Source organism: Panicum virgatum, chromosome 2K (genome assembly GCF_016808335.1).
Source record: "Panicum virgatum strain AP13 chromosome 2K, P.virgatum_v5, whole genome shotgun sequence".
Lineage (NCBI taxonomy): Eukaryota > Viridiplantae > Streptophyta > Magnoliopsida > Poales > Poaceae > Panicum > Panicum virgatum.
Window position 1 is genome coordinate 67650857 of NC_053137.1, and position 25818 is coordinate 67676674.

The 25818-nt window shown below is 48.0% G+C and overlaps 2 protein-coding genes across 7 annotated transcripts; both read right to left on the bottom strand.

Moving 5' to 3' along the window:
- Window positions 1-2785: 2785 nt before the first annotated feature.
- On the bottom strand, window positions 2786-5225 carry LOC120694861 (WRKY transcription factor WRKY76-like). The gene is made up of 3 exons (XM_039978167.1): window positions 4707-5225; window positions 4138-4245; window positions 2786-3587 (listed from the first exon to the last, which is right to left on the bottom strand). Exons 1-3 carry the CDS (start codon window positions 5045-5047, stop codon window positions 2924-2926), a joined length of 1113 nt encoding a protein of 370 aa, XP_039834101.1. The 5' UTR covers window positions 5048-5225; the 3' UTR covers window positions 2786-2923.
- Window positions 5226-6729: 1504 nt separating this feature from the next.
- LOC120694857 (E3 ubiquitin-protein ligase SHPRH-like) lies at window positions 6730-25616 on the bottom strand. 6 transcript variants are annotated; one of them, XR_005683685.1, is made up of 20 exons: window positions 24501-25608; window positions 24059-24253; window positions 23719-23780; window positions 23118-23607; window positions 22411-22611; window positions 12736-12991; window positions 11985-12228; window positions 11369-11529; window positions 10679-11278; window positions 10347-10513; window positions 9999-10212; window positions 9723-9914; window positions 9401-9517; window positions 9068-9313; window positions 8713-8917; window positions 8274-8470; window positions 7759-7910; window positions 7598-7629; window positions 7368-7511; window positions 6730-7293 (listed from the first exon to the last, which is right to left on the bottom strand). XR_005683685.1 is itself a non-coding variant. In XM_039978160.1 (20 exons), the coding sequence occupies exons 1-19, from the start codon at window positions 25289-25291 to the stop codon at window positions 7015-7017; spliced, it is 5031 nt and encodes a 1676-aa protein (XP_039834094.1). In that variant the 3' UTR covers window positions 6730-6964; window positions 6995-7014. The 6 variants fall into 6 exon arrangements, 5 of the variants coding, with proteins under 5 accessions (XP_039834094.1, XP_039834093.1, XP_039834097.1 ...); XM_039978160.1 differs by having other exon boundaries at window positions 6730-6964; window positions 6995-7293; window positions 7368-7629; window positions 24501-25291; XM_039978159.1 differs by having other exon boundaries at window positions 7368-7629; window positions 24501-25616.
- Window positions 25617-25818: the final 202 nt, after the last annotated feature.

Genomic DNA, 25818 nt, shown 5'->3' on the forward strand with positions numbered 1-25818 from the left:
CACTATATATGTATGTGTACAAGGTTTAGAGAATGTACTGTTTACACACATCTTCAGAAACTTTTAACCGAAAAAGCTTATCTCTTTAGAGTCTTCAGTGGAAAGCTCTAGGAGCGAGACGTCCTTTTAGTAAGCAGAGTACGCCAAGCGAAAAAGCACTATATACTTTTACATTAACAGTTGTAAAGTTCTCACATGGCAATAAATTAAATATATTGCTTGGATGCAAACTGACTTGGGGCCGGAAGAACTTGAGATGACCACGGACTTCGGCATGAAGTTTTCTTTGGTTTTCTCTGATCGATGCTTATCACCTAGAGAATGAGCTTGTTTTTTAATCGTTCGAGATCTGCATAGATTACTGAGATCCAACCGAAGTGATCTGTCGTAGGGTCCATCAATGCACGTGCTGCCTTCACTCGTTGTTTGAATTGATCAACAAATCCAAGTTAAATCAGCGCGCGCGACAGCAATCTGCATTGTCGACCTCAAAGCGTAGAGTAATTAACCACTGACCTGCAGAGCCTCTACGATCTAAACTCAGTTTTCTGCAGTTGTTGGACTGCAATTTCCTAATCGGTCGACTAATCGTGCAAACTAACCAAGGTCTAATTCAAGTCACCACCAATGACAACGACTCAATTGTATTCTTATGACATCATATATATACTCTACCTTTGATGTGGCTAGCTTAGAACTCCAGAAAGAAATAAATTTATACCTTTTTTAGAACATCATCCAGAAAGAAATTAATTTATACCTTTTAATTAATTTGTGGCATGAACTGTATTATGTTAGCTTTACTTGCCTCCATGCAGCTATACATATGTGCTGTGTTACACGCATGCTGGACAAATCATTGGTTATATTATATAGGGTATACATAATATTTGCCCTCTTTTCAGTGCGTAAAGTGATTTCAGTTGGGTTCCTTTCTCCCTTGGTTGCTCGGAAGAAAAAAGAAAAAGAAAAACTAGGCTTTCTTTTCATGAGATTTTTTTTGGCTCAACCTCAAAGCATGCATGCATGCATGTGTCGAGTGGTTGAGAGCTAGCCATTTTAATTTCCATATATATTGTCGGATCCCCTAAAAACAATCGCATGCACTATATAATGTGCTAGTCAAAGTCTTTGGAGTGCAGGACTTGGAAGTGGACGAGAGTGAGCAATATTATATTGAAGTTGGCCTGACAGTAACTTGGCCAAGATTAAGATTTTTCTAGCTTGTCTTGTCACGAGGGGCCTACGTGGATCTCCATCGGTCCAACCAAGCATCGATGCAGAAAGGGTATAGTAGTGGTTACCCGGCCGACTAGTGACAGGCATGATCTACACAGCACCATATACAACTAGCTTAAAAAGCGTTAAAGATAGCTGGCAGGCCACAAACCGGACTGACACTGACAAAAACCGTGTACCGATCCTGCTGAATTGGTCGGTTCACGACATGCTGCAGCTCATAGCTAATACAGCACACATTCTGAATGTTGCCAAGATTTTGCTGTTAGCATAGTTCCATTTAGGATTAGATTCACGCATCTGTTGATAGCAATAATCTCAGTCTGTCTTTTGTAGCTGCCCTGAACAAGTTTGCACTTTTATATCATATATATCATGCTGAACAAACATGCATCAACAGGGTCCCGGCCGGTTTAAGTAAAGTTAATATTGTATATATGGTTGAAACCAATATAATATATATTATTCCCTCCTCTTCCGAACTAGGCGTATAGCCCGCGCATTTGCGCGGCTAGTATTGAAAATTCAAAACTTGCATGTCGTTGTATCCTTACTTAAAGGTTATACTATTTTTTTTACCATACATCATCATGTTCATTATCGTAAATTATGTCTTATTGTTTATTAAAACAATTCAACTATGATCTACCTATAATAATAATTTGATTTGTTGAGCTTTAATAATATTATGCAGATAATTATTCTTATTTTCATTCTATTTTGATTGATTGTTGTTAGGTTTAGTTTTTATTAAATGGTATTTTATATTTAATTTTTTATAATGGCATTGGTGAGTGATTTTTAATTAGGCACAGAGGCATTTTAGGCTAATTTTTATCGTAATGGCAGTGGTGGGTAATTTTTATTTTTCTATTTTTCTCCGATTAACATGGGAATTTTTAAGCCTTGAGAGCGAACGTGGAGGCTCCGTTTGTTGGCCAAATAATAAGATAATAATGATTTTTAATTAGGCACAAGGGTATTTTAGGCTAATTTTTATTGTAATGGCAGTGGTGGGTAATTTTTATTTTTCTATTTTTCTCCGATTAACGTGGGAATTTCTAGGTTTTGAGAGCGAACGTGGAGGTTCCATTTGTTGGCCAAATAATAAGATAATAGATTGCACATACGTATATATTGAGTCCATCTCTTGTCACTTGAATATATATATATATATTATTGTGCAGTTCAATTCCAAATGATAGAATTGTTTTCCCTCTGACCATAAGAAATCGCCACAAATTACAAGTCGTAGCTAGTGAACTTAACTCAGTTGGAGTGCGATATATAGCTAGGCTGGTGCATCCAAAACCATGCAGGCCTACCCCCCCCCCCCCCCCCCCCCCCTCCCTTCTCTGGAGTTTTGGAATAATCACATATATTATTTCTGAACAGAACAGATTATGTATGTAGCATATATACATTATTCCATTACATTTTCCGGATCATACATACATATATAATCATGCATCATATATGTACAAATACACAGACCGAGGCATTACAATACATATGCTTTACACAAGCAAAGACCGTACCCGATCGATGAATAATAGAGCTAGCCTGCTTTATTGTAGGTATTAATCAACACTGCTGCTACTAGCTAGCTTAGTTGTGCAACTAGTGCATGCATGCAAAACTGCAAACTTGCGTCATTAGCCATGCATGCATGCATCAGCCATTGTCAGGGATCGAAGCCAAACATGTCGTCATCCCCAAAGGATCCAAACGAGCCCGTCAAGAGCCCGAGGCTGCTAGGAGACGACGGGAAGCTGCCTGCGGCGCCATGGCCACCACCACAAGCCATGTCGCCGAGGGTCCCTCCTCCTCCTGGCCAGTACTCGGCCGGTGCCGACCCCACGGTGGCCGACGAGGTCATTATTATTCCAGCTGCAGCTGATCCCACCGCGGCCGGCGGTGAGCTAATACTGCTGTGCCTGTGCGCCTCCTCGCTGCCGCAGCGGTAGTAGTCCTGCAGCTGCGCCGCCGGCAGAGAGGAGGAGCTGTACCCGACCATGCCAGATATGAACATCGTCGTCGTCGTCGGATCCGAAGGAACGGCTTGGGGTTGTTGGGGAGGAACAACGGCGGCGAGCGTGGATGCGCCGCCCAGGCCCAGGGTAGTAGCAGTAGCAGTGATGGACGACGACCCGAAGCTGATGAGGTTTGCGCAGTCGTCGGGCGGAGCGGCGGCGGCCTCGATGACGAGCGGGATCGTGGAGGGGTCCCGGCAGGTGTGCTGGCCGTAGTAGCTGATGACGAACTCGGACGGGTTGTCATCGGAGGCCTGGACCTGCCTCGTCGCCCTGCACCCTTGGTCTGGCTTGTGTGTGCACCTGTAGTAGCTCCTGCACATGCATACGCAGATATGATTGATCACGAGACAACTGTGTGCGTGGTAGATAATATATATACGATGCTAATACAATCTAGTTAGTACCGTACGTAGTAATTAATCTTGCTACGCATATGTAGAAGCAACCTGCCTGGGAAGGGAGTTGTAATTGGCGCCACCGTAAACTCTACTTCTTCTTATTAACGAATGCTCGACAACATGCCAGGTCTTTCAAAAAAAAATGTAGAAGCAACACGTGCATGCTTTTATCAGTGAATTGTTGTACATGAGGGCTAGCATAAATGCTTTCTCTACAGTAATTCACTGGACAACCAGTTACTTATTATATACAAGTGTTTGGTGCGCCCCTTTAGTTTGTCTACAGTAAGCTACTAGGCAAAAGGAAAAGGAGACATTATTTCTTCCCCTAGCCAAGCTTCAATTATTCGACCAACTATCTTTTCTCTGGACAGTACTAGTGAAGGTAGTCTCGATCGATCTCCGTCCTTTGCATCAACTAGAAAATATATATAAGTTTCTAACAATAATACATGCACATATACCTTGGGTTATTAGGTGAGTCTTGAATATGTTTTTGGCCGTACTTTCTCCATGAGTTGCCATCATCGAGAGTTTTTGTAGTGACTGTCCTCAAGAAGGGGCTGTGCGATCTGCCATACACATGTAGATGAATGACATATTATTACATATATATACAAGGTGGTTGATGACCCATCATATATATCATACGCCAGATTTTAATTGGAATACTACTTTAATAAAGTATGGAAGAAGCATACAAGTGAGGCTAGCTATCGTAAGCTAGAAGCACCAAAACCTGGATTAACCTTTTTATTTTATAAAACAGTTACACAATTGAAATCAAGTTGTTAGAAAGAAAGCAAGTTTAGGTTTCTCCCTATCATTGGCTCATAAAGTTAATTAAGCCCCACTACTAAACTTAGACAATAGGGTATTCTCCAAATTGCGAAAGGAAGCGGCGCCATAATAAGGCAATAATCACGCATATGGTATCGTATAGTATATCCTTTTTTAGCATACAGCTAGCTAGTTGCACGGTTAATTATAACAGTAAGTAAGGGTTTTGGTTAATAACTAATTTCTTCATCACCTTCTCCTGGTGGTGCTGCTCCGGCGCTGCGGTCCAGACCCGGTCGCCGCGCCAGCTCTCCTCCTCCTCCGGCCCTGTCCACGGCCGCCGGCGGCGGTGGTGTCGAGGGCTGCCGACAGCGCGCTCGACAGGCTGCTCATGATCCCGTCTATCAGATCGCTGGTCCCAGCTGGAGCGGCGTCGGCGGGCGTTCCCGGCGGCGTGGGCGACCCCTGCAGCATGTTCCGTAGCATCTCCGCTCGCTCACGCAGGTCGATCAGGTTGTCCACCACCGCCCGAGGAGCCGCGGCGGCAGGTGGCGGTGACGAGCGGCCGCCGCCGCTAGCTGAATACGCCGCCATGCTCGCAGCAATCCACCACTAGCTAATAAGAGTGCTAGCTGAGCTAGAGCTGCGGTGCAAGTGCATGCATGTCGACCTGCCCTGCCCGGCCGTAGCTAGAGCGATAGGGTGGGTCGTCGTCGCTGCAGCTGCTGCGGCTTGTTTTTATTGGCGGCCGCGGTGGGGATGGGAAGTTGGGAGGAAAAGGAGAGGAGGACGGGACAGGAAGGCGAAAGAGGAAGTGGCGTGCGTGGAAGAACATGCAGTGCAGGCACATGTGGGCCCCCTGATGGAAGCGCGCGCGCAAAGGCGACGACGAAGGTAGGGGCGCGCGGGAGCCGGTCGTCATCGCTGTGACGCGCCACCATGAGGTCAGGCCAGGGGCTGCGAGCCGACTGACTCGTGGTCCTGCGCGCTTCAGACAGAGTCGCAAGCTCATCGGTGGACCGCGTGGCTCAGTGGTGCATAAAGAGAAATATAATGGATAAACACCACAAGGCATACATTTACAACCTAGTATAAACTAAATTTTAAATTGATATCACAGCAGCTAGATGTATTTGATAAACATGATGATGAGGACATTATTTAACGATCCTCGTACGTGAAGAATTAATGTGTGTAGTCACCTTCACTAACCATTCAAGTGAGGCTCCTCCTAGTCCTATGTGGTTAGTTTTATAATCCAGCCTACTATATATTCTATTTGGGAACTGTTAAGTGGCCGTTCCGTGATGATTTTAACACTACAACATACAATTGGCGCGTTCCTTTCTTTTTCGTCTTCTTTTAATTTGAACATCAATGGTGCGTTGCAGTCGGTAAATTGTGGTTAGTTGTAGAAGCAGAGACTACGAATTTTCGTTCATTTGCCACGCAGTGAATGGTGGAGCGAGGAAAGGTGCAAGTAGATCAACACACATCCTTGTCTCATAACATTTTCTACATCCTTGGTATGTACAAATTGCGCGCCATGCATGCAACAAATGGTCCAGAGGGATGGAGAGCATCTTCCAAGCAGACAACTACAACTCACGGGCAATTTTCTTATGAAAACTTGTGCATCCAGGCTGACTAGTCTAAGGTTTTCAAATAAAAGGCTGACTGGTCTTTGCCCCGACACATGCATGACGGGAACACGGAGGGCCCCCCTTAAGTTAAACTAAGAAATGACGAACCCCGCAAGTTTTATATCTTTTCGTATGTGGGTAAGGCATGTCTCTCTCTTTAGTACATTTCGAGGACGAGACCAGAAAAATGAGAAGAAGAAAAAATGGACAGCTAAAGAGCCAAGTCAGAAGATTGCCTAATTGTCATGTCGGCTTGCATAGCTAAATGAATTTGTTTACCCCTAAATTAGATAATCCAGTTTATATGTGTGCAAGTAAAAACCTAAAATGGCCCAGGACGGCTTACAGCATTATATAAGAAGCTAGGGGAGCTTAACCTATAAGCTGGATTATAAGTTTCGGTGTATGTTGACTACATGAGCTTATCTAAACTAGATTACAAAGTTAAAATAAACTGGATATATAAATTTAAAGGGGTAAAGAACAAGCCCTAAATACTCAACGCAAGTCGGCATAGGAAACCAGTCACAAGTGAGCGTAACCCGGATGCACAAACTACCAGCCAACGCCCAAAATATTATTATTACTAATACGAAATACGGCATCAATAAGACAACTAAATACACAGGCGCATTCGTAAAGCTCCGCTGCATCTGGCTCACTGAACAACCAGGACGAGATTCCCAACAAATAAAGCCAAAATGGCATATTATCTGCCGAGGATGACAACTGACAGTCGTATTCCAGAAAAAAAAATGGCTCGGACACCATTATCTAAAATTGACCTTTCAATTAGTAGCCTAAATGCGGCTGCATTCGTGAATCACGATACACCTGGCATAAGTCGATGCCATGTCCTTGGTCGAACTATACATGCTTCTGCTTCTGAATGCTCCATACGAGAAGTTAAGACATCTGTTACCTTATTGTTGGTTTGTCCTGTTGCTCTATCAGTCGCCTTCTTTCAGCAGCTAACCCAGCTGCAACAGATGGAGGTAAACTCCTCAAGCTATCATCATGATCTTCATCTGCCAGTTCTGGGGGTTCATCAGGTGCTGTCATTGGGAATAGTGACTCGACATCCTTCAGGGTCAAAACAGGTTCGTCTTTGAAATTTTTGGATTTTCGGTTTATAGTAGAGCAGACAGCTCTGCTTCTGTTTAATTTGTAGATGCTCTCTTCTATTGTTTTCTTCACCTAAAAGCAAAATAAGGCATTATAAACTGTCTCCAGTAATTAATTTAATTTTTTTAAAAAGGATCTGCACTTACTATAAAACGGTGAACAAATGTGCTCTTGTCTTGCCCAACTCTATGGATCCTGCTGATAGCCTGTGCCTCAGCCGCAGGGTTTAGTAATGGCTCCACTAGAATAACATGCTGTGCTTCCAGTAGATTAAGACCATTTGCTCCATGCTGTATAAGCATCAGTAGTACTTGAACAGGCTGCATTTTGGAGTCTGTCTTTTTCATTTTATCAACATTTATATTGCTCAACTGACCTTTGAATTGGGAGAGTGCTGACTGTGATTTTCTGAAAAGGAAACGGACTAGCATGTAAGTACTTCCTCATTAATAACCATCTAAGAAGAAAGATAAAAAAAGAGAGGAACAGTAAGAGGCCAATCAAGACCTTGATTAAATATGGGTTGAGATATCTCACCTTCCTCCTTTCATCCGAACATATGAAATGTTGTTAGCTGCAAGAGAGTGCTCTAATACATCAAGTACATCATTCCAACTTGAGAAAACAAGAATTTTAGCTGTTCCATCAGTTGAAGTGATTCTCAATATTCTTCTTGTGACGGCTTCAATCTTCACAAGAAAAAGAGAAAACAGAAGGTTGGATTATTACACCAAAATTCAACATACAATAAGCAAACAAATCAGAAGTGCTGGAACTTGCTAAAGTATGGGCTATATCTTTTACTCTGCAAATACTTAACAGCAAGTCGATTGTAGAAGTGTAGTTGAATAACATTTCAGGATTCTTGAAAATATAGTCATTCCATTTGGGAGATTACATGATTAATCATGTATTCATGTGATTGGCCACATTGACACAAAAGCCCTACTTTCCAATGATAATTTTGCAAGTTACAAGTCAAATAAGCAATAACCGTAGATTGCAAGTGCAGAACACATAGAACAACCACAAGGAAGGAGATGGCATGAAACCTTTGTTCCATATGAACCTTGGACAGAAATAGTGCTTTCAGTCAAATCTTCTGCGCTCTTTTCAGCTTTGTCACTTTGTTTCTCAACTACAAAAGCGACATTCTCAAGATCTGTACGTTGACGGCATGTAGGGCACATGATCCATTTTTTACGCTTCCCAAATTGTGTCGCAGCTTGTTCTGTCATGTAAAGACAGCCTGAGAGTAGTAAGCAGACAAATAGTCAAAGCCAGGAATTCACTAATCAATATCATGAACAAACAATTGGCATGATTATCCAACTATATACCCTGATGCTAGATTAGCATAATACTTAGCTTTAAGATTGCTCAAACAACAACCAGGCAGACACGTAACAGTAGTACTTATGCTATCTACTGCTTTTCTTCGAATGGCGGCTTTGAAGAAATTTTAAAAATAAAACTAGCATGGATACTCACACTTGCAGCATACGAAATGACCACACTGGAAAACCATTTTTTGGTCAAAAACCTTCTCCTGGCAAATTGGGCATTGTTCACTACTAATATCAGAAATGGTTTGTCCTGTAACAGAACATGAAGTAGCTGTATCAACAGCATCGCCTGCTTTAGGCAATGATTCGCCATGCTTGTTAAGTGTTTTCTTGTTACATAGCGCCAATCCCTAAAGGGACAAATGCAATCAGTAGCAATAAAACACACACTAATCCAAGATAGTATCATAGTGCAATATCTGAAAACAAAACAAGTCATGCAAGCTGTAGACTAGAATGTGAAGTTATATAGCAAAAGATTACTGAAAGTTAATACACACCTTTAAATACCGGAGTTGACCCCTTACACGGGCTAAAGATGTGAGAGACATGAATTTTTCACTTGTAAACTGGACATTATATGGTATGAGTTCCTCTCTAGTTACAATATTGACAGCACTAGGTTCATCATCTTTCTCTTTGAGCTGCAGTCTTGAGATGGACATCTTGATCTCGTCATGAGCACGCAATAATTGATTTTGAGCAATTGACAAAAACCGTGCTTGAGAAAACTCCTTGCGCATAGCCTCAATCACCATGTCATGGCCAAATTTGTTAGTTAGCATTACAATAACCAGCTTGAGCATATCAAAAGAGAAGGAAACACAATCTACCTCAAAAAGAAGTAAATGCTTTTTAGCAATTGCAGAATATTGCCTTCCCAATACTGTCTTTGAGTGATTTCGGATAACCCTCAATGTGGTCTCAGTTCGAGAAGGATGCCTGTAGACCTGTAAACATTGGCAGTACAAAACATATAATATTGGATAGCAACTAAATGGTCAAAGATTCTGAAGTTTGAATCAGAAAACAAATATAAGGTGCAACGTTATTTTCAAGAGTTGAGGTTGTAATGTTATCCTAGAAAACAGTGTGGACAAGATAAGTGACAACTATTTAACTGTACTATATGCAGAATAGAAGTATGTAACACACCTGTATGTTTTCTCGAGCCGACCTAGGATTATTATTGTCATAACCAGGTTCAGATCCCTCATTAGATTTTTTATTACGGAAGAAGTGATTGAGCTCATATTTTCGCCTCTGTAGATCCTGTGCTTCTTCTACTGAATCAATGACAGAATCATTGTTCGATTTCTTAACAAGAAACAGCCGTGCTTCATACCTCTAAAAGAAACGATAAGATTAAATTGATACATGATTAATCTCAAAGGGACACAAATACATCAAAAGGCATTGGTGTGTGACTACCTGAAAGAGTTCATCTAGCTCACATTGGATACATAAAGAACCAGAACCATCATAACACTTTGGACAATATCGCTGACCCTCAATGTCCTCATCCTTTGGGTTATCCATTGTGTTGTCAACTTCCAAAAGTCTATCCATCAGTTGTTGCCTTGAAGTTTGTAGAGAATCAATATCAGCTTGAATTGTATATTTTAAGCCAGCAATACTTTTAACCCTGTGAAAGAACAAAACAACCAAGTTAACTATCAAGTAAAAGAAGATATTATTTAGTGACATGAATTCTTGAAGAGAAAAATCACCATAGGTACCATGGAGTAAACTAAATAAATGGACAAACAGAAACTAGACCTGGAAGATATTCCCCTTGAACCCAAACCAGTGGTGCTCTTAGTAGAAGAATTATCAATCTTCTTAAGGAGTTCGCCAGCAGAAACATTGCTCTGGCCAATGCAGTCCAAAGCATGTAGCCACCAATCCATATGCTCACTCTGTAGCTCCCTAGTGATATTCAAGACCTAAAGGCAACCAGAGCCTCAGTATGAAGGAGAAAAGGGAAAGGCTTGGATCGCATAACATTTACCGAGGATTAGGAATATAAAAGAAGACAAGAAAATATAAATATAAATAGATTAAGATAGCTTTGTGCAAATACAAAAATAAGAGAAGTGTACTGATCAAACCTCTGTGAATGATGCATTAAAATCCTTCTGTGCTACTATCAGCCTTGAAGTAAAAACTGACAAGTACTTTTCTGTGATTGCATTGCAAGTCTTCCTCAAGCACTCATCAGCAAAACACTTTGATGATGAGTGGCCTCCAGCAACATTCTCTGTGTCCATTTCTCCATTTGTGCATGCTTGTCCAATAACATTTTCATCTTCCTCACATATTTCTAAACCATTAGCTGTCAAACTCGAAACACCGTTCTCACATATTTTATTTCGCTTTATGCTACGTAGATCTGTTTCAACAGTGCTAATCTCCTTTCTTTTCCGGCTGATGTCAACTTCAGAAGTCGGATTTTTGAATGGGCACTCCTGTAAATATTCAGAACTAGTTCTAAGCAGTTCCGCAAGATTGTAGTTGATATGAAGATTCAATAGAGGGTCAACACGGAAATCATCAACATTTTCATCAGCCAAAGCTAGTGCTTCTTTGTAAAATGAAATGGCTTCTTGGTTCTTTTGTTCAATAGCAGCTAGCCCTGCAAGACCATTCAGGGCAACTACAATTTTCCTAAGCTCTTCCTCTCCTTCAATTTTTGCTTTACCAATAAGGACCTGGATACAAAAGTATTACCAGCCCACTAAGAACATTATTAAAAGTTTACAAATACTAGGTGGCAACAAGGAACATAATTAGCTATTCACCTGTAAAATCTCATCCATTGACAACGGGTTATGCTGCAGGGAGCAGAGACCAGAACTCCCCACTTGCGGGTGGCAGCATGCCTGCCTAAGTTTCAGCAGTGGGACTAGGAGCTTGGCAATGTCATCATTGGAGAGGTAAACATTTAGTAAAGCATTTGAAGCTGCAAATACAAGGTAAAAAAGAAGCTTAAGAATTTTTTGAAAAAAAGGGAATATAGTGTGGCAACTGTCGACCACCGAGCAACATGTGGGTTCAGGGAAAGGGAATTTTGAGGCAGCCTTACACAAAATGTAACAGTCATTGAAAATTTGCTATTACCTACCAATGCCTCTGAAGGGCACTGTACACACTGTTGCTTTGTTTTGAGTGGGATATGGAGAACAAGAGAAATGCAAATTTCATATATTAAATCATCTCATTAGCCAGTCATGTGAGACAAACAAAGCAAGGAAAAGGAAGCAGAAAGTAATAGTAAAATCTTTTCATCTAAATTATCTGCTTAAGAAATGTCCTGTCCAGCTAGTTTTTTGGCTCATATCTATGAAATAGAGTGAAAACCCTGACCCAGAGAATCGATGTGGAAACCTGAAATGATTGATTTGGTGAACAAAGTACCTGAAGTTGATTCCTTTCTGTTGACATCATTTCTCAAACTTCTAATAATCTGATGTGCATGGTCCATGCAGGTAGCATGCTGCTTCTTATAGAAATATTCTTCAATGGAAGAAAAGATGAGCCATGAAAAACACTCTTCTTGAGGAGGAAGCTGTAGTTCACCTGAGACATGGACTTTGGAAGAGCGCCACATGATTTCCCTAAAGAAATTGTGTGCATAATTCATAGCTATTCGGTCCCCCTTCTGCAGTTTGATTCAATCAGACAAAAGAAAATAATTATTCACTCCAGCTATCTCACTAAAAGATGCTATCAAAGCCTAGCAACAAACGGTACGTGCACAGCTATGGCAATATTAATTATTCATATCAAGGCCTACCAAGTAAAGACAAGCATTACATGCACATCTATGGCAATATTATTCATGACTTCTTGTATTGCTATACCAAGAAATAAACTAGGACTAAAATTGTCATTGTATCATGCCTGCCTATGTTTTCAGACTACATGGACCTAGATGGTAAGAAGACCCAACAGGCTCAGTGTAAGACCCATATTAACCAGGTTTCTCGTATTTCACTATATCCATGACCAACCACCACAAAAATATGGTGTTCAAATTGTCAGCCTAAGCAAGTGATTAACAATTTATGGTGCTTAAGTTGTCAGCCTAAGCAAGTGATTAACAATGCCTTCCAGCATCAGCATGTAATAGACACACACACACAGTTAACAGTAGAAGGCAACATACCTCATATGGGTCTCTAATAATGTCCACCCACCATCTATATGTGTCAAATGGGCTTGTCCTAAGAAAACGTAGAAGCCCAAAGAGATCATCAAGCCTGCGCTGTATCGGGGTTCCTGTGACACACCAACGGTGTTGAGCATGTAGCCTCATCGCCATCTCAGTCACAGAAGTCTTGCTTGACTCTACCATCTGAGCTTCATCCAAACAAAGCCGCCACCAGTGGATCCTTGTCAAGACAGTTGGAACGACGGGATATCTATAGAGTGTAATGACAGTTCAGCAGAGTTTCAAGCTGAGTCATTTTAAATTTTGCATGAATGGCACACCTGGATAACATATGGGATGCTTACAAGACTGTAAGCACTCAAAGGAGTATCCAGACCCAACAAGCTATTTCACTTATGTTTCAGCTTTTATCAGTGTATCCTGATTCTAAATGATAAATAAGCTCAAGTTAGTTATCCTTTCAGCTTTACTAGTTTTTTTATATATATAACCACATCATGCCAGATCACTAAAAAGGTATCAGTGAACTCAACAAAACAGCTCAAAAAAATAAAGACAAAAGTACAGATGCAAAGTTCTGTGCAGGTGTTTTTGACGACGTGTATGGCCTCTCTTTTTTCCTCTTCTTAAATCTCTACTATTTCTAAAGCAAGCAATGATTCCACGGTCCATCAATCGGAATCGGAATCGGAACCTGAATAAATCTATCGGAATCCTAATTGGAACCCGAACAAATCAATCTGAATCCCAATCGGAACCCGGACAATCAATACCTCGCGCGGTCACGGCACGACTTGTACACTGAGTGAAAGAGCATAAAATTGGTGGTCTCATGTAGATCTGGGTAAAACTTATATTACCCGTAGCAACGCATGGGCATTATGCTAGTATATATAGCACACAGTTCTCCAACGCGTTCAAGAAAAAAAATCCTATTCTGAGCAGTTTCAGCTCATTGATATCTTCGCAAGGCAGAAGCATGTATATGGGTCATGTAACTCTGCTACTTGTAGGAAAGATGTGAGAGGAGGACATTGCCTCACTGCTTGGCCTAAAGTCACTAGACCCTGGTACCTAGGTGGGCCAGGCATCTCTCAATTTCAGTTCTTAGTATTGAGCCCATGTGTATAGAGGCCCATCTAGAGGCCCATGTATAGGATCTATATATACCCACCCATCTAGGGTTGGAGGAATCCACTAATTATCCCGTCATTATGGTATCAACGCCGGCTGGAACTGAGGATGAGGCCCCCCTCCCGGACCCTGGAACGGCCACATCGAGATGCGCCCTGACCATGGGTTGCTGAAGGATGGCCAAGACGTACCTCCAGCGGCAGGGGCAGGAGCGGGAGCCGGAGCCGGTGTCGGCGCGCCCCGACGGCCCCCACCGGTACCGGTGCTCCCAGAAGCAGAGCCACCAGTGCCACCACCACCACCCCGTCGCCGGCGGCGTCCACGGCCCCCCTCCTCCGGTCTGCCCGGCTCAACAAGTCTCTCTATGGACTGAAGCAGGCTCCACGGGCTTGGTACTCTCGGTTCGCCACGTTCTTGCTGACACTGGGGTTCACCGAGGCCAAGTCTGACACGTCTCTCTTCATCTACCGCCGTGGGGATGAGACGGCATATCTGTTGCTATATGTCGATGACATTGTGCTCACAGCTTCCAGTCAGCAGTTGCTTCAGAGTGTCATCTCCTCTCTGCAGCAGGAGTTCGCTATGAAGGATCTTGGTCAGCTCCACCACTTCTTGGGCGTCACTGTTGAGCCTCGCCCATCTGGTCTTCTTCTGCACCAGCGGCAGTACACCCTCGATATTCTGGAGCGAGCTGGGATGACTGATTGCAAGCCCTGCTCCACTCCAGTCGACACTCAGGCGAAGTTGTCTGCTGATCTGGGTGATCCGGTGGCTGACCCTACAGCCTACCGGAGTCTGGCCGGCGCTTTGCAGTACCTCACCTTCACCAGGCCGGAACTCACCTACGCTGTTCAGCAGGTCTGTCTCTACATGCATGATCTCCGGGAGTCACACCTTGCTGCGCTGAAGCGTCTCCTCCGATACGTTCGTGGCACTGTGGACCTCGGCCTGGTACTTCACCGCTCGTCCTCTGCTGAGCTGGTGGTCTACACAGACGCTGACTGGGCTGGCTGCCCGGACACTCGTCGCTCCACCTCCGGCTACGCCGTCTTCCTGGGCGGCAACCTGGTCTCCTGGTCGTCCAAGCAGCAGCCGGTTGTCTCCCGCTCCAGTGCCGAGGCGGAATACCGGGCTGTTGCTAACGGCGTGGCGGAGGCGTCCTGGCTGCGACAGCTCTTGGCGGAGCTCCACAGCCCGCTCGCCAAGAGCACGCTCGTCTACTGCGACAACGTCAGCGCCGTGTATCTCTCCACCAACCCCGTCCAGCATCAGCGGACGAAGCACGTGGAGATCGACCTACACTTCGTGCGCGACAGAGTCGCCATCGGCGATGTTCGGGTACTCCATGTCCCGACTACCTCCCAGTTTGCTGACATCTTCACGAAGGGGCTGCCCTCGTCGACCTTCTCGGAGTTTCGATCCAGTCTCAACGTAGCCGGTGGCTAGTTGTGGCTGCGGGGGGTATTAGCATTTTTGTGCTCTACTTGTACTCTCATCTTGTCCAGTCTTGAACACCGCTGCGTCGGTTGTTCAGACTGCGGGGGGGAGTTAGCTTTCTTGTTGTCCAGTCTTGAACACCGCGGCGCCGGTAGTTCAGACTGCGGGGGGGGTGTTGGAGTATATTGAGCCCATGTGTATAGAGGCCCATCTAGAGGCCCATGTATAGAATCTATATATACCCACCCATCTAGGGTTGGAGGAATCCACTAATTATCCCGTCATTACTTAGGATGGTCCCTGAGGTTGAGATGGCTCTGGCTACAGAAAACTGAGCCTGATAAAACAGCTTTCTTGCCTGTTAAAGCTCAACATCAAGTGCAAGCATTTTTCAATGCAGTTGTTGTGACTGCAATAGGGAATGGCAAGAACACACTATTTTGGAAGGACAGGTGGCTGGCTGATCAGAGTTTAGAAATTCTCTTCCCACGCCTGTTCAATGCAGTGACAGCTAGGGGAAGAAAAAGGAAAGTATTTGATGCTCTTAAAAACAGAAGTTGGATCTTGGATATAAAAGGAGCTCTCACAGTGGAAGTCCTTGTTGAATATGTGCAACTTTGGGAACTTCTTGAGGGATTTGAGTTGAGGGATTTGAGTTGCAACCAGAAGTTGAGAATACTCACATTTGGAAATTTTCCACGTCGGGTAATTTCACTACAAAATCTGCATATGATGATGGATAAGTCTTTGTGCTGGATGGATAAGGCATAGGGTCCTTGCAAGGACCAGAGCATCTATTCCTTTATCATATTTCAATTTGCTAGGACAGCATCTAGCTTTAGTTCTTTTGACTAGCATCTTAGCATCTTTTGGCTGCCTGCCCTGGCTGCCTATAAGTATGTATCCCCAGCCTCTTGGGTTGGCATGGCTTTGAATTTGTGAATATGAGAAAACCAGAAAATTGCCCCAAGTTCATTGTCATCCTCTCAGCTCAATGAGAGTTAGAATTGAGCTCCTAACATCTGGTATCAGAGCCGTACTTTCCTGTAGGTTAGACATCTCCTGCACTTCTCCCTCCCAAGCAGCAATTCAGCCACCAGCAGCAACTAGCGCAGCAGCACCTGCTGCACCCTCTACTCCACCTTCCTCACCCGAGCAGACGAGCAGCAGCTCGTCTGAGGCTGCGCCTTCTCCACGCAGCAGCCCCTTGGAGGCGCGCCATGTCCGACGCACCGTCTCAGCGCTCGGTCGCCTCGAGCGCACGGCGTCAGCGAGATGCCGAGCTCGCCGCGGCAGAGGAGCGCAGGCGAGCGACGGCACAAGCCGCTGCAGCAGCGGCGAGGGCGGCCAGGCTGGCTGCAGCGGAGCTGGCGGCGGCCAGGGCGGAGGTGGAAGCAGAGGCGGCGGAGGATGCAGCGCGTGCGGCGGAGGTCGAGGTTGAGACCTTGCGCGGCAGCCTCAGCGGCTCCATCGCCGGCGACACCACCGCCGACGAGGACCTTGAGGAGTTGGAGAGGGAGAGAGCGCGGGAGCGGACCGCACGGTGGACAGCAGCCCACCCCGGCGGCGGCGGCCTGGACGGTGGCGCGCCCGGCGGCGGTCCAGGGGCCCGCGCGCCCGGCGGCGGCCTGGACGGCGGCGCGCCCGGCGACGGTCCAAGGGGCCGCGCGCTCGGCGGCGGAGGCGGTGCCCCTGGCGGCGGCCGCGCCCTTGGCGGCGGCCGCGCCCTTGGCGGCGGCGCGCAGGGCGGTGGCGGCGCTCCTAGCTGGGGTGCGCGCGGCGGCGCCCCCGGCTACCACGGCCTCCAGGCGGTGGTCAGGGACGTCGGTCCCGGCGGTGGGTGGCCCACCCTCACCAAGACCAACTACGTCGAGTGAGCCGCAGTCATGGAGGTGAAGCTCCAGGTGCGGCACATGTGGGAGGCAGTCCGGTACGGCGACGTCGGCTACGATGAGGATCGACGGGCGCTGGATGCTCTCATCGCAGCAGCCCCGCCCCAGATGCAGTTCACGCTTTCCAAGAAGCGAACTGCCAAGGAGGCCTGGGACTCCATCGCTGCGGCACGTATCGGCAGCGACCGCGCCCGCAAGACCACTCTCCAGGCACTTCGCAAGGAGTGGGAGAACCTGGCCTTCAAGCCAGGTGAGGATGTTGATGACTTCGCCCTCCGTCTCAACACTCTGCTGCAGAAGGTGGTGCAGTTCGGCGACGACACCTACGACGAGGAGAGAGCCGTCGAGAAGCTCTTCCGCTGCGTCCCCGAGAGGTACAGGCAGACCGCTCGCTCGATCGAGTCTCTGCTGGACCTCTCCACCATGACGATCGAGGAGGCGATAGGTCGCCTCAAGGTCGTCGACAGCGACGAGCCACAGCCTCCCTCGGGAGGCATCTCCATCGGTGAGAAGCTCCACCTTACTCAGGAGCAGTGGGAGGCTTGGCGCGGTGACAGGAGGAGGGGGGAGCCCTCTTCCTCGACTGGTGGCCGCAAGCGCGGCAAGCCGCGAAAGGGGCGCGGAGGTGCCCAAGCCGGGGCACGAGGGCGCGCCGAGGGTGGCGCCCGCGCAGATGCTCAGGGCGGCGCCGCTGACAGGCCCAAGGCGGCACGAGACGACGCCTGCCACAACTGTGGCAGGCCCGGCCACTGGGCCAGGGACTGCCCGCAGCGGAGGCGTGGGGGCCAAGCCCACGTCGCGGAGGCCCAGCCGGATGACGAGCCGGCTCTGTTCCTACTTCACGGGGACATGGAGCCGCATCCGGCGGCACCGCCTGTCACCGCTCTACTCCACCTCGACGAGCCGCGTGCCCGAGTTCTCCTCGGCAACGGCTCCGACGACGATAGGGTCGATGGCTGGTACCTCGACTCCGGCGCCACGCACCACATGACCGGGCGGCGGGAGTTCTTCTCCGACCTGGACGTCGACGTAGGTGGCTCCGTCAGGTTCGGGGACTCCTCCGCCGTGGAGATCAAGGGCGTGGGCTCCGTGATCTTCACCGCCAAGTCCGGAGAGCACCGGATGCTCACCGGAGTCTACTACATCCCGGCGCTGCGGAACTCCATCATCAGCCTTGGGCAGCTCGATGAGAGCGGCTCCCGCGTGGTGATCGACAGCGGGGTCCTCCGCATCTGGGACCACCGTCGCCAGCTTCTCGCCAGGGTGGTTCGAGGGAAGAACCGCCTCTACATCCTCCATGTCGGGGTGGCCCAGCCTCTTTGTCTTGCAGCTCGCAGGGACGACGAGGCATGGCAGTGGCACGAGCGCTTTGGGCACCTCCACTTTGAGGCCCTGAAGCGGCTCGGCGCCAAGGAGATGGTGCGAGGCCTCCCGTGCCTCGACCACGTGGAGCAGCTCTGTGACGTCTGCGTGCTGACGAAGCAGAGGCGGCACTCCTTCCCCCAGCAGGCGAGCTTCCGAGCCAAGGAGCGGCTCGAGCTCGTACACGGGGACTTGTGTGGCCCGGTGACACCGGTCACACCAGGAGGACGGCGCTACTTCCTGCTGCTTGTCGACGACCTCTCCCGCTTCATGTGGGTGATGATCCTCGGCAGCAAGGGAGAGGCTGCGGACGCCATCAGGCGTGCTCAGGCTGCTGCGGAGGCGGAGAGCGGCCGCAAGTTGCGCGTGCTGCGCACCGACAACGGCGGCGAGTTCACGGCGGCGAGTTCACGGCGGCCGAGTTCACGGCGTACTGCGCGGATGAGGGCATCCAGCGCCACTACTCTGTGCCGTACAGCCCGCAGCAGAATGGCGTCGTCAAGCGGCGCAACCAGACGGTGGTGGGGATGGCCCGGGCCCTCCTCAAGCAGAGGGGCATGCCGGCCGTCTTCTGGGGAGAGGCGGTGGTGACGGCCGTCTACATCCTCAACCGCTCGCCCACCAAGGCACTCGACGGCATGACGCCGTATGAGGCTTGGCATGGGCGTAAGCCGGCGGTCTCCCACCTGCGGGTCTTCGGCTGCCTCGCGTTCGCCAAGGAGCTTGGCCACATCGGCAAGCTCGACGACAGGAGCACTCCGGGAGTGTTCATCGGCTACGCGGAGGGTTCGAAGGCCTACCGCATTCTCGACCCGGAGACACAGCGTGTGCGCACGGCGCGCGACGTTGTGTTCGACGAAGGGCGAGGATGGGCGTGGGACAAGGCGGTGGACGACGGCTCGGCTCCGACGTACGACGACTTCACCGTCGAGTACGTCCACTTCGAGGGAGCCGGGGGAGTAGGCAGCTCTTCTTCGCCGAGCGTGCCTACCCCGGTCCCCGAGCCTCCACCGACTCCGGCGCCAGCCACACCGGCGGCACCACGCTCTTCGGCTACGACTCCGGCTGCGCCGAGTTCCTTGTCTGCACCACCACAGCCGGCGACGCCGCGCACTCCAGCACCGACAGCCACTCCTCCGGGCACGCCTACTACAGCACCTGCTCATGCTGAGCACAGCCCGGTGGAGTTCGCTACTCCGCTCTCTCACGACGAGGAGCGCATCGACGCGTACCACGACGGTGAGCCACTGCGGTACCGTACGATGGAGGACCTTCTCGGCGATCAGCCGGTGCCGGGACTGGTGCCTCACGACCCAGAGGCGCAGTTGCACCTCGCGTGCGACGACGGTGAGCCTCGGTCTTTCGCAGAGGCCGAGGGACACGCGGCATGGCGTGCCGCGATGCAGTCGGAGATGGACGCGGTTGAGAAGAACCGCACTTGGGAGCTTGCTGATCTCCCTCGTGGTCACCGCGCGATCACCCTTAAGTGGGTGTTCAAGCTGAAGAGGGATGAGGCCGGCACCGTCGTCAAGCACAAGGCTCGCCTGGTGGCACGAGGTTTCGTGCAGCAGGAGGGAGTCGACTTCGACGATGCCTTCGCTCCCGTGGCACGGATGGAGTCCGTGCGACTTCTCCTTGCGCTGGCTGCCCAGGAGGGCTGGCGCGTCCATCACATGGACGTCAAGTCGGCGTTTCTCAACGGCGACTTGAAGGAGGAGGTCTACGTGCACCAGCCGCCGGGGTTTGCGATCCCCGGCAAGGAGGGTAAGGTGCTACGTCTGCGCAAGGCCCTCTATGGCTTGCGGCAGGCCCTGAGGGCGTGGAATGCCAAGCTGGACTCCACGCTCAAGGGGATGGGCTTTGAGCAAAGCGCGCACGAGGCGGCCATCTACCGGCGGGGCAATGGAGGCAATGCCCTGCTGGTGGGTGTCTACGTCGACGACTTGGTGATCACCGGCACCAAGGATGAGGAGGTGGTGGCGTTCAAGGAGGAGATGAAGGCCACCTTTCAGATGAGCGATCTGGGGCCTCTCTCCTTCTACCTGGGGATCGAGGTGCACCAGGACGACTCCGGGATCACACTTCGACAGACCGCCTACGCCAAGCGCGTCGTCGAGCTCGCCGGGCTAACCGACTGCAACCCAGCTCTCACTCCGATGGAGGAGAGGCTGAAGCTGAGCCGTGACAGCACGACAGAGGAGGTGGACGCTACTCAGTACCGGCGCCTTGTGGGGAGCCTCCGCTACCTCGCCCACACGCGGCCGGACTTGGCGTTCTCCGTCGGCTACGTTAGTCGGTTCATGCAGCGACCGACGACGGAGCACCAGCAGGCCGTGAAGAGGATCATCCGCTATGTTGCGGGGACTCTCGACCACGGTCTCCACTACCCGAGGTGCCCTGGAGCGGCACACTTCGTCGGGTACAGCGACAGCGACCACGCCGGCGACATCGACACCAGCAAGAGCACGAGCGGGATCCTCTTCTTCCTCGGCGAGTGCCTTGTTAGCTGGCAGTCGGTCAAGCAGCAGGTGGTGGCCTTGTCCAGTTGCGAGGCCGAGTACATAGCGGCCTCCACCGCGTCGACTCAGGCGCTCTGGCTCGCTCGACTGCTTGGTGATCTACTCGGCAGAGACATTGGAGCAGTGGAGCTCAGGGGGGACAGCAAGTCCGCCCTGGCCTTGGCGAAGAACCCCGTTTTCCATGAACGGAGCAAGCACATCCGGGTGAGGTACCACTTCATCCGAGGCTGCTTGGAGGACGGGAGCATCAAGGCAAGCTACATCAACACCAAGGACCAGCTTGCAGACCTGCTCACCAAGCCCCTTGGGAGGATCAAGTTCCTTGAGCTCTGCTCCAGGACCGGGATGGTCCAATCCTCCCACAAGACGACGCACAAGACTTAGGGGGAGAATGATGGATAAGTCTTTGTGCTGGATGGATAAGGCATAGGGTCCTTGCAAGGACCAGAGCATCTATTCCTTTAGCATATTTCAGTTTGCTAGGACAGTCAGTTTGCTAGGACAGCATCTAGCTTTAGTTCTTTTGACCAGCATCTTAGCATCTTTTGGCTGCCTGCCCTGGCTGCCTATAAGTATGTATCCCCAGCCCCTTGGGTTGGCATGGCTTTGAGTTTGTGAATATGAGAAAACCAGAAAATTGCCCCAAGTTCATTGTCATCCTCTCAGCTCAATGAGAGTTAGAATTGAGCTCCTAACATATGAAGCGTTCTTCATTGGGTCCATCCACTTCAATTGCAACCATCAAAGAGGAGAAATTTTCCACCTCGGGTAATTTCACTATAAAATCTGCATATGAAGCATTCTTCATTGGGTCCATCCACTTCAATTGCAACCATCAAAGAGGAGGCGAGACAGTGGTCTATTGCAGGGGCTCGAGGAGTTTATCCTGCCACCTAGGTGGCTCTGGTCTTGTTTTAGTCTAGTCACTTTTATTTGTAAGAGTTGTCTAGGAGTTTTTGGGTGGGTTACAGGCCCACAGTTCTGTAATACTCTGGGTTTCTTGTCCCCTCTTTATTCTTCTTAATATATTGATGCGCAGTTCTCCTGCGCATTCAAGAGGGGAAAAAAATCTGCTACTTGTAGTTATTGTTTCAATTTGGCTTTACCTGACATGCTGCATTCCCCGACCCAAAAAACCAACAACAAGAGCCCCACCCCCTCCCCCCCCCCCCCCAAAAAAACACATTTGCCTCAGAGATGAAAAGATCCACAACTTCCTGGTAAAGAAGAAAGGTATGTTTCCAATTATTTACAGAGAGTTTTAACTACTGGAATCAGTCTATCCTATCTTGTCAACCTTCATAGTGAAAACTAACATTACTTGCCTCTTCTGAAATCTTAAGAAACGACGATCACCATCATGCCGATCAAAATCATGTGATAGATCTTCTTTCAAGACATCATAGGTTGTCAGGACAACATCAGCGGTACTTATATCAGTCATATCAATTTTTTGGATGGTAGCCAGATCTAAGTTCCTTGCACCTTCATAAATGCAAACTTTCAGAGATCCTGGCCTTGTGTGCCTTGAGTTAAAGAAAACAGCTATTAGCACTATCATTATATGCAGATAACTATACCACAAAAAAAAAGAGATAAGCTGAAACACTTAAAGAATAAAATTGGATAGGGCACTTGAAGCTTCATTCTTGGTATAGATTGTATTAGAGTGGGAACATATTATCTAAAAAGCTTGTTATCATAGGCACTCTTAATTCTTATAGATCCATCAGAAGGATTTTTAAAATAAAGTTGTGGAACTTCTACAACAACGAAAAATGCAAGCAGTGAAGACAAGATTGAGTTATGTGGCTAGCATGGTATGAACAAAATAATAATTCTACATTCTAAACAAGAGGCAGAGATCTCAAATCTGAAATTAACAGCAGCAGTGCAGCACATATAGTGTTACACTTACACATTATCTTGATATGATGATGTTTAGCTCAGAAAAACTGAAGAATGTTGATTCTGCTATTCAGAAACTATCCACAAAACTGTTCAACTAACATTTCGATAAAAGAAATCATACCGGGTAATTTCAGAATACCACTGTGCCAATATTGGTGCAGGACATACTATCAATGTAGCATGGCTGAATATATTAGTTTGAGCTGCTTCAGTAAGCTCCAAGCACAGTGCACAAACATATTTATCTTCTGTATCAACAATAGAGCACCTGGATTTCTTTTTCCTTCTAATCCCAGGCTTCTTGTCACTTTTTTCATTTTTTGATGCTACATCTTCAGCAGTGTTATCAAAATGTATATCTTCTTTGGGTGTGTAACCAACGCAATCAGCATGTTGCCAGGCATCACAAATGTCGCATTGGACCCACAGACCCTTGTATGCAGAACTTTCACTCGCAGCCCCACAAACGCACTCAACCCTTTCTACTTTCTGCCTCTTTATTTGAGCCATTTCTGTTTTGTTCTGGGAGATAGAAAGGCCAATTGAAGATGGCCTACTATGGGCAAAAATGCAAGCTAAAAGCTCGACAGTTTTCCCCAAGCCCATTTCATCTATAATCAATCAAGCACACAAAAGGAATGTGAGTGGCAACTATCCACAGAAGTCAAGACCATGAAAGCAGTATAATCATGAATTTATCATCACAGTTGTTATCAACATACCAGCCAAAATCCCCCCAGAAACATAAGGTGGAGAAGGCTCCGGTCGCAATGAAATATTTCCACTGCAAAGTAACAGATACATGAAAGTCTGAGCCATTCACAAAAATAATTAAATTTTATATTTCCTCTGCAAAGTGACATATATGTGAATATCTGAGGCATTCACAGGAACAAATAAATTTTGAAATCAAGACTGAGGAAACATTATGTGCTCGGAAAACAGGCTGCTCGAATAGTACGACAATATGAAAGGAACTTAAGTAATCTCTAGTATCATTAATATCGCAAGCTACAAACATATCAACCAGATATGATTAGCGGCTATGCACTTCAGACTTACTTGAAAGGATTGTAGAACATTCTGGAGTTCTTGTGAATAAAATCAATAGGAACACAATATGGTGCAGAATTAAAATATTCATGATGGAGAATATTTCCCTTTTCGCGTTGAACCATCCAATGTGCTGCACGGAGTTGATATGGCCTGAGCTGAGGAACTAAATCAGGAAGACCAACTTCCAGCTGTTCCGCGTTACTAATAACAGGAAGGAAAAAAGAAAGAAAGAAGTATCACACAACAGCGAGAAAAAAGTATGTTGCATTATCATAACTATGCTTTGTATACTTTATATAACTCAAATCATATATTCTAACAAAGAAGGCACATTTGATATAACATAACAATGGCAGCAAGTACTTACCTGAGTTTAAATGCTCTCCTACATTCATGTTAGAGCACATGATTATGAGCTTAGAGTAATAGTGAGATGTAAGATACTCACATCGAAGGCTTAACTGCCTCATAAAAAGCAGCAAGATCAAACTGCGAATCACTTTTCGGTGTGAAATCAGCATTAGCACCATCATCCATCAGCACACCAAGGCCATCCACCCCATAAATTGCAGCCGATGTTGTGACCTCAGGACGCAGCCAAGCCATCATATTCATCAAGCTCTTCCTCCATGGATGCCTAGCCACCTCCAGTAGCGATTGACAGGCGCCGAAAGCCCCCTCCATCACCTCCACTCTAACCCTGAATGATTCAACCTGCGCTTCGCCCACATCCCGAAACGCCCTAAGCGATTGAATGCGCAGGGTGACGAATCTCAAACTCACCAAGTGGGCGAGGCCGGATACACCTTCATCAGGACCATCAAAACACCCTGACACCATGAGTTGGTGTTTCTCTTCGCCATCCCCATGGACAACATACTCCAGGAGCACGCAATCCGACGGCACAACGGGCCACTGGCCCATCCTGAACCCCTCCTCCGGCGCGTCACGCACGAGAATACGCAAGGAGAACCTTGATGCCCCGAATGCCTCCCCCAGCGCCTCCTCCCCGTCGGCGGAGACACTCACGTCTCGGAGCACCACCTCGGCGACGTCGCGGTGGTCGGCGTCGGCGAGCCCCCACGTGCTCCTATCCACCTCCACGCGCACGTCCCTCCTCGCCTCGGCCTTGGCCGCGCGCTTCGTACCCCCGCTAGGGCCCGGCGCGTCAGGGTCGGCCTGGGCCGCCGCAGAGGCGGCGCCCGCCGCTCGAACCGGCCGCGATTTCTTCCTCCCCATGTGTGATTCAGGCGGTGTGCTGAACCTCTTAGGTGGGGTTTTGGACGCCGGAGCGGAATTGGGCGCGGGTATTCGAGGAAGGGAAATCTCGCGGAGCTTTCAAAAAAAAAAAAACTCGCGGTGCTCCAGTGATTGGAGTTGGAGCCCTCGGATTTTTGAGAAGGGAGGGAGGAGACGGGAGCAAAGACGAGTGGCTGGAGCAAACTGTATGGGGGTAGAGATTGGTGACTCGGAGCTGTGTTTACACGGCGGAGGTTTTAGGAAGAACCGGCCGGCGAACTGATGGGAGAGGATGGAGGAAGGGCGGTTGAGGTCGAGTCGATTTTCTTTCGAAAGACAGTTGAGGTAGAAGTTTTAAGCTGGCGAGCGTTGCCTATTCGTAAAAATCAATCATAAACTCAAGTAAGAAGGTTATTGCGTCATAAATTTGGGACTATATCACAATAGTAAATACACTGTCAACATGACACACGAATACACGATCTTATATCAACCTGTAATATAGATCTATATTTGTACATAATGCA